A 9,327-nucleotide genomic window follows, 5' to 3' on the forward strand; every position below is an offset into this window, starting at 1 on the left:
AAAAAAAAAAAAAAAAAAAAACCTAGTGGGGAAAATAAACAGTTTGGCATTATAACTTCCGAAGCTCTGCTTCTAAGTAAATACAGAGATTAATGCTTTGCATGATATCCAGGATGGTAGCCATCCATGTTTATTAATACGACACACATATGATTAGGGTGCCCACAAAACACACATGCACAAATGCAAGTTCAGCTTTCATGATCTTATCTGGAACTCCACAAACAGAAAATTTAGCAAAACACATCAGCTTTGTAGTTTCTTGCAAAAATGTTGAACCCATATCTAATAATGAAGAAACCTTCAGACAGAAGTAGAGACTGTGATATACTCTACAAAACTGGCCCCAATGCTTCAAAATATTAGTGTCATGAAAGACTAACAACAAAAATCAGAGAAGTGTTCCAGATCACAGGAGGCTAAAGAGACCACATGCAATGAATGATCCTTGATTAGAACCCTAATTTTCAAAAGAAGCTTTAAAAGGCATACATTACTGGCACAATTAGAAAATTTGAATGAACTGTATGGTACATGATATTGTATCAAGGTGAAATTTCTTGGGTATGGGAATGATGCTGTAGTCACCTAGGAAAATGCACTTCTTCTTAAGAAATAAATAGTCACGCCTGTAATCCCAGCACTTTGGGAGGCCGAGGCCGGCACATCACTTGAGCTCAGGAGTTCCAGACCAGCCTGGCCCAACATGGCGAAACCCCATCTCTACAAAAAAATAAAAACACAAGACAAAAACCCAAAAATTACCTGAATGTGATGGTGCATGCCTGTAATTCCAGCAACTCGGGAGGCTAAGGCAAGAGAATTGCTTGAACCCAGGAGGCGGAGGTTGCAGTGAGCTGAGATTGCCTACTGCGCTCCAAGCCTGGGAGACAGAACGAGACTTCATCTCACACACACACACACAAAGACATAAATGTTGAAGAATGTAGGGGTAAAGATTTGAGGTTTTTCAAAATAAGAAGTTAGATAATTTTTTCTTTATTTTTTGAGATGGAGTCACACTCTGTCACCTAGACCGGAGTGCAGTGGTGCAATCCTGGCTCACTGCAACCTCTGCCTCCTAGATTCAAGCGATTCTTCTGCCTCAGCCTCCCGAGTAGCAGGGATTACAGACCTGCACCCCCATGCCCGGCTAATTTTTGTATTTTTAGTAGAGACGGGGTTTTGCCATGTTGCCCAGTCTAGTCTCCAACTCCTGAGGTCAAATGATCCACCCTCCTTGGCATCCCAGAGTGCTGGGATTACAGATGTGAGCCACTGTGCCCAGCCGAGTTTTTTTCAATCTAGAAGTTTGTCTTCAACTTATTTGTAAACATTGTCACTTTGAAAAATAAAATTTGATTGGGAATTACACATGGGGAGGCACCCTACTAGTCTTTTCAGTGTTTAGAGCCTCTAAAGGCCTCAGTCTAGCCAGGGTGTAGGAGGAAGAGGGGAGATAAGACATCCAGAAATAACCATATACAGGTGGCATGAGTAGGATTTAGGTGAGTAACTGAAACGGGTTCCAAGGGCTAAAAGGGATGAGAAATCAGTCCTGTTTAGAGTGATCAGATAAGTCTTTGTGGAAGAATTAGCACTTATTCTGGGCCTGAGATGGGGACTGTGGGAACCACCTCCAAAAGCAAGTAACCACGCCTTAATTACAGCCCACGGTCGCTGAGTGGGGAGACGGGCCCATTTGTGGTCAGATATTCCCATTTTTCAGAATAAACTGGAAATCTGGATCTTAATGTAAAATCTATTTTTAAATGATGACATTAAAAGAAAAAAAAAAAAAAAAGGCTGAGTGCGGTGGCTCACACCTGTAATCCCAGCACTTTGGAAGGCCAATGCGAGCAGATCACCTGAGGTGAGAAGTCCTAGACCAGCCTTGCCAACATGGTGAAACCCTATCTCTACTAAAAAATACAAACATTAGCTGGGCATGGTGGCACGTGCCTGTAATCCTAGGTACTCTGGAGGCTGAGGCAGGAGAATCACTTGAACCCGGGAGGCGGAGGTTGTGGTAAGCCGAGATTGTACCACTGCACTCCAGCCTGGGCAACAAGAGCAAAACTCTGTCTCAAAAAAAAAAAAAAACAAAAAGAAAAGAGAAAGAAAGAAAGAAGGAAGAAAGGAAGGAAGAAAAGAAAAGAGAAAAAGAAAAAACATGGTGCAGGGCAGTGTTCAAATTTCCAAATTGCCTCAATTAAAAAATCGTTGCATAAAAATTCAAACAAGGTCCATACATTGCATTATTTGATATGCCTTTTAATCTATAGATATAACTTCTTTCTCTCTAACATCATTGGTATATTACTGTGAGATTTAGCATTCATTTAGTAGGTAAATTATTCAATCTATCTTTTATTAACCACCTACTCTGTGACTAGCAGTGTGGGGACAAATACATACGGAAGGAATCCTGCCCTCTAGGGCCCCCAATCTCATTGACTCTAAACTAATAACTTATATCAGGGTCCCTTTAGATGTTTCTTTGGGGCTGCAGAAGCTCACCAAGGAGCTCCCATGAGAATGTACATTTCTGAGAAAAAAATATTGGAACTGAAAGCTGTCAGCTTGGGGAAAGTGGAGTGTATTCTGTAGCCAAAACAGACTCAGAACTGGGAAAGAACCCAGGCGGCAGCTTTCCTCTCCTCTCCTCCCCGTATTTGGAAAGCATGTGTTCCCCAGCGAGCAGAGAACTGGAATCCTGCTCGCTTTTTCTTCCTTCTAGGCTATTTTTTCCCCTTAAACTTTACACCCTTGGGAAAAACATTCAGAAACCCAGTCATAATAGGTCTAGAAATTGCCACATTTGTTTCTATTAAAAGATGAAGTTTTTTTAAAAATTGAATTTACATATAATAAACATTTAGTGAGCTTACCAATCTAGCAAATTTGCATGCAAACTGCCGCCACCGCAGCCCTGTACTATGAGTTTTAAGCTTACCAGCCATGCGATGGCTTTTTCTCTCCATCCTGAACGACCTGTTAGATTCCTTGTCACATACACAGTTGAGACAAGGCTCTGGTTTTGTGTTCTTTCTCCTCTCATCGCTTACTCTTGTCCTGCATCTGTTGTAGCTTGACTGTGATGCCCGGAAAGAGTGATGTTTCCTTCTGGACTCATCTCTTGCCAAATCGACTCACATTTTCCTTCCTTTTCCCACATCTGCGCTTTCTTCCCTCCTAAGTTACAGACTTGCCTCAGGGCCTGGTCATGTCTCACTTGGTTGATGGCAGCCTTCTCAGCTCTGGAATTCCCGCTGAAGCACTGCCCCCCAACAACTGACACTTCAGTACCCCTCCTTCCTGTGGCACAGAGGACCAGGGTGACCCCGCTGTCTAATTTCTGCAGGCTGCTCTGTACCATCTCCTTTTAGGTCTTCCCTGGGGTGGAGGGGTTGATTTTCATTGCCTGAGCTCACCAGGGAGGGGGCAGTCAACTTCTGAGGAGAGGAAAGAGAGGCTCCCACTGCCATTTCCCTCCAAAGTAGGAATGTAGACAAACCTCAGAGAGGAAAGGTGTGGCGGTGGGGGCAATCTGCTTGGAGTAGTAGATAAGCCGAGGAAACTTCCTGGTTGATAGTAAGAGCCATCATTTGCCGATTGCCTACTCAATGGGAGGCCCAGTGCGAAAGGGTAGACGTGGATTATTTCACGTAATCTTCACCAAAACTTTATGAGCTCGCTTCTATACCCATCCTCATTTTACAGATGAGGAAGCAGGCCCAGGGAGGTTAACTAACCTGCCCACGGTTAGCGCAGCTAGGAAGTTGCAGAGTCAAGATTCAAGCCCACATATATCTGACGCCAGAGCTCATCCTCCTTCCACTGGGCCTCCCAATTTCTTTTTCCTTTATTTTTCTGAGATGGAGTCTCGCTCTGTCGCCCAGACTGGAGTGCAGTGGTGCAATCGTGGCTCACTGCAACCTGCACCTCCTGAGTTCAAGCGATTGTCCTGCGTCAGCCTCCTGAGTAGCTGGGACTACAGGCGTGCCACCACAACCAGCTAATTTTGTGTGTGTGTGTGTGTTTTTCATAGAGATGGGGTTTCACCATGTTGCCCAGGCTGGTTTCAAACTCCTAACCTCAAATGATCCACCTGCCTTGCCCTCCCAAGTTGCTGGGATTACAGGTGTGAGTCACTGCGCCTGGCTCCTCCCAATTTCCAGTTGACAAGCCCTCAGACACTATTAATTCCTCACCCTTGTCTTCCACTTCTTCCTTGATCCAGTCCTCACACTCTGGCTACTGAGCCTTTTGAAAGTTACACTTTCTAATTGGTAAGGTCTCCCACAACTACATCTCCTAACCTGAGTGTTGGTACAGCTGTCTCTTAAGCCTCTAATGAAATCGACTCAAACTATTGAAGAAGAAAGCATTGAAAATGGGTGTTTAGTTGATGGTTACAATAAAAGCCCACACACTTCACCACTACACAACGTATCCATAAAACAAAACTGCACTTGTACCCCTTAAAGTTATACAGATAAAAAAATGGGTGTTTAATGTATATCTTGCAACAGAGATAGATATGACTCCTTTTAAACAGGCTTCCTTCTAGAAAGGCTCAGAAGAGTCAATAAATGCTGAGTACATGGGACTGATTTCAAAATGCATGTGTAAAGGAAGATGTGCCACATTTATCATGCTGTGTATCCTGTAAAGAATATTTATTGAATGAATGAAAGAGAGTACTAGAAGCCCCCTGGGTACTGAAGGAGGAAGAAATGAAAATATTTTGGATGGCCACCCCAGTGTTGAAAAGGTCTAGACTTAAAATTATTAAAGGGCAAGAAAATGTCCTCATTTTTTTTCTTGACTTCAAATAAAGTACAGCAAACATGGGCTGTGCCTCCTCATTCCAAATACAGGCCTGCAATATAAGGGAAGCTTCAGAGGATGCCAAAAAGCAGAAAGTATCAAGGATGCTCTTTAAAGACGTTTTGGAATTTCTAATAGAGGTAAAAATTGGTAAAATCCAGATAGGAACAAATGAGAAGAACATGGGAGTTAACATAGATTTCTGGGCCCCATTCCCAGAGTTTCTGATTCTATAAGTGTTATTATTTGTAAGACATCCATTCCTAAGAAAGTATACTGAATAATGTCTTCTGTGATGACAATTACAGCTGAATATTTAATACCATTACACTTTGATAATGGGAAATATTAGAGATTCTAATACAGATCTAGTATTGTGTACATTGCCCTGGAGCACATTGAAAGCCAAGGTATCACCATGACGTTACCAGCAAGCATGACAAGGCAGGGAAGCGCATCACAATACAGACAGGTGGGAGTGGTGGTGTATGTCACCTATAGGGAGATGCAGCAGGGATGCCATCAGGCATTTCATATCACAGTGCCCTGTGACAGAGTCTGATGCAACGCACTGCATACGTGATTTTCTATCTCTTTTCCTCACAAAGGACAGTACACACACAAAGCCAACTACATTTTAAAATGAGCTAGCTAGATGAATGAGGGAGAAGTAAAAACATCCATATCACACACAGAAAGTGAGCCACAGAAGAAAATCTTCTCCTATAAACTGGGAGAGATGTTTCCCAAGGAAAATTGGTCAGATTCAGAGTAGACCATGTCCCCTCATCCACTGCACTCAGCACCCACTTTTTCATGCTGCAAACTCAGATGTCTCTGTGGCAGAGGACATGGTTTGTTGCTTCGAGTGTTGATCTAGACATCTGGAAGCTCTGTGGATGGGAGGAATCTCATCCATACTTATGTAGTGTACTTCATTAATCATCAAGTCCTATCTGGGGCTACATGGTGTTCTAAAGTCTTAGATTATAAACACTTTGAGACTCAACCTGAAGCCATTTTCAATGGTTAAAAATCTGTTATTGCTCTGGTTCTTCTTGAGAGAATGTCCCTTTGCAAAACTCAGTTGTCAATGGGCTGATACAGTTGTGTAGCTGAAAGCCTTCACTGTAAACCTCATTGTTTTTTTCATGGCCGGCTCACAGCCCTATTTAAAGAATGTGTACTTTGGGAGAAAAAGGGCCTGAGAATATAACGGGACCTGTGTGCACAGTCTCCAGGGCATGTGGGTCTATCAGCATGCACGCATGGGTAGCCAAGAGCCAAAGCAAGTTTTGCCAATGGATTCCCATCATCCTTGCATGCAGGTCAGGTGAAGGACTCGGCAAAAACAGAGCAAAAGTTCTAAGGCTCAGGTTAACCCAACAGCCAACACTTCAAAACCCACAAGGGGAGTATTCAGGAAGAGACTTGAGGTAGATGAGGAGAAGAGAAAAAGTGCAGGTTATCCCTGAGGCCAATGGGTAAATAGACCATTTTCCTCTGCTCTCATGAAAGAGCCATACACTTGGATTTTGCTTTTCTTTAGTTTCCAGATGTTACTGTTGAGAACATATCAAGGATGTCAGAACTAGGAATAACTGTCAAGGCCACCTGCTTTAGTCCTTTTACTTTCCTCTGAGGCTCAGAGAGAGGTGTTGACTCAACTTCCTGTGGCTGAAACCGAAGTCTCCTGACACCCTATCTAATGAATGTTCTTTGCTCTACGCACACGTGAAAGGCTGCCTAAACAATCTTTTGGGAGGAAAAAAAAAGTGAGAATTGCTGATCCAACGCTGGGAACCATTATGTAATCCAGCTGGAATTTGGCCTATATCCTCCCAATGAAACTGAAAAGGGGATAGGAGGGAATTAAATGGAGATGTTGCAAAGTTTTGAAAGATGTACTATTTAACAACTTGTTCTCTTTGTAAAGGTTCCTGTGAATTGGCCCTTACCTGCTGTTCCAGACTCATTCCTCACTACTTTCTCCCAGGAACTCTTTTCTGCACCAGTGAAACCAGGACGTCTCCTGAGCCTACAAGGTCCTCTGCTTTGATCTTTGCTCTTTCCCCACCTCACCAAGGCATGATTCAAATTCAGGATAATCTGACCCCAGAGCTCACAAGCTTTCCATCAGTAGGAGGAGTCAGAGGAAGAGAGGGCCACTAAAAATGGCGCCTGGGAGCCTACGCCAAAGGCCAAATGAGCAGCCACGTTAAATTTCCATCTGAATCTGGGAGTGAGGATGGGAATGGGGGAAATGGCCAAGCTCTAGTGTACCTGAGTGGCTTCATGGAAGAAAAGGCTATTTCTCGAATGGCGAGTTCTTTTACGTGTTGTCCTCAGAGCTTAGGACAAGGCAGGGAAGCGCATCACAATACAGGGAGGTGGGGAATACATCACCAACAGGGAGGTGCAGCAAGGATGCTGATGGCATTTTACCACAATGCCCTTCTTCAATACTGTGTAGAAGGTTTGTGTTCGATAAATTTTGTTGTTGATCATGACATTTATTATTATGCCTGGGGATAATTAATTCAACTGAAACATACCCAGGAGGAACTGTTTGGTTTTTTGGTACTAACCAGTTCTTTTCTTTCTCTCTCCTTTTGCTGGGGGCAGGGCAGAGGTATGTGCACCTAATTCCGGGATACTGCAGAAAAGGCTGATGTAAGAAGGGAGGTGTGAGAAATAAAGTACTGACTTCAATTTTGGTTCTGTAGAAATATTTGGGTAGCCTACTTGGTGGTGTTTTCATATTAAAAATGACCCAGTGTGTGTGCTTGACAGGAACATGGACCACAGCATGCCTGACATATGCTTTTTACCATCTCCATATGTCTCATTTATATCTTAATCCACAGCCTCCTGGGAAGTAGCAGGATAAGACAGCACTTGGGGGACCTCTGTTAGTTGGTCTCATGCTATTTTCTTAGCCTATGGTATTCACCCATCCTCCACTCTGAGCTGGAATTTGGCTCTGGGCCTGTGTAATTGCCATAGGGCTGACTGCAGGGAAAGGAAAATCTGAAATATGACATGACTTTGTTCAAATGTGAGTCAGGGATGTGTTCAGTCTTTTTAGAGAAGGAGGAAATGGCATTTAAAGAAAATTGGTTCAGGGAGAAATGCTGTCATTATATTAGCATTCATAGTTTAGTAACAGACTGGTGAGGAGAGTAACTGACTGGCTAACTTGTGAAGCCCCTGAAAGTGTCCTTTATCCACTGCAGTGTGGTGAGGGGCTTTGGAACTGAACACATCTGGGCCTGGGTCCCGGTTCTGCCACTTAAGGACTTTGTGACCTTGAGCCTCAGTTTTCTCATCTGTACAATGAGCATAATGACAATTCCTTATAACTGTCCCATTGTTATTCAGATCAGTTGATATAGAAGATCAGACACAGTGCCCAACGTACAGTACAAACTCAATAAAAAATGATTGTTAGTAGTAATAATAGCTAATAGCTTGGAGGAATTTACTGTGTGCCAGGCACTGAGTCATACACTTTATTTACATCTCAGCCTCACTTATTCCTGACAATAATGCTATGAGGCCGGGCGCAGTGGCTCACGCCTGTAATCCCAGCACTTTGGGAGGCCAAGACTGGCAGATGGCTTGAACCTAGGAGTTCGAGACCAGCCTGGGCAACATAGTGAGACTTCATCTCTACAAAAAATCAAAAAATGAGGCAGGAGGATAGCTTGAGCCCAGGAAGTTGAGGCTGCAATGAACCATGATTGTACCACTGCATCACTCCAGCCTAGGGGACAGAGTGACACCCTGCCTCACAAAAAAAAAAAAAAAAAGCTATGAAATCAGTAGAATTATCCCCTCACATGCTGTTACTATTAATAATGATAATAATAGACATACCACATAGCTCAGACTGCAATAGATAATTCCATGCTTCCTGATCCTGTCCCGACTCAAAAGTTACCGGAAAGCCTTTTCTTTCTCTTCTCTCTTCACATTTACCCTAAAAGTCCTCATTTGTGAACAGAGGGCTGGGAATGTTTCACCAGGTGATGTAGAGACTAAAGACAGGAGGCCAAGAAAACAAAGCATTTTGCAACCCAAATGCTGGCAGAGGGGATTTGCAGTTAGAAACGAGATCAAGTTTTTTTAGGCAAAGAATAATAATTGTGTGTAACTATCCAACAAAGATGCTTGTTTGGGGAGAAACGAACACAGGACTCATTCATATACTCGAAGTCTTTTTAAAGACCAGAATGCTGGAGCTTTACAGAATGTCAGTACCCTTTGTGTTCCTACCCTGCCCCTTCTACTTTCCTCAGCTGTGGCGGGGGAGAAGGCCTGTTTCAGAAGGGGACAAGGCAGGGTCTATTCCCTTGAGGTGCCGGTAAAATGTTGTCCAGTTGCAGACTCACCTCCCCCTCCCTCAAGCTTGTCTCCTGATGGGAGAAGCCAGAAGGCAGGAACAAATATAGTCTCAACAGACTGCAGCCACTACAGTGCTTGAACTCTCCT

At 43.4% G+C, this 9,327-nt stretch overlaps 1 protein-coding gene across 1 annotated transcript in view; it reads right to left on the minus strand.

Moving 5' to 3' along the window:
- MAP7D3 (MAP7 domain containing 3) overlaps positions 1 to 3,093 on the minus strand; it is a 39,999-nt gene extending 36,906 nt beyond the window's left edge. The window contains exon 1 of the mRNA XM_011994407.1: positions 2,957 to 3,093. Coding sequence (XP_011849797.1) covers positions 2,957 to 2,984 — 28 coding nt within the window. The 5' untranslated portion in view covers positions 2,985 to 3,093. The remainder of the gene's footprint in view (positions 1 to 2,956) is intronic.
- Positions 3,094 to 9,327: the final 6,234 nt, after the last annotated feature.

The sequence above is a fragment of the Mandrillus leucophaeus genome, unplaced genomic scaffold (genome assembly GCF_000951045.1).
Source record: "Mandrillus leucophaeus isolate KB7577 unplaced genomic scaffold, Mleu.le_1.0 Scaffold456, whole genome shotgun sequence".
Classification (NCBI taxonomy): Eukaryota; Metazoa; Chordata; class Mammalia; order Primates; family Cercopithecidae; genus Mandrillus; species Mandrillus leucophaeus.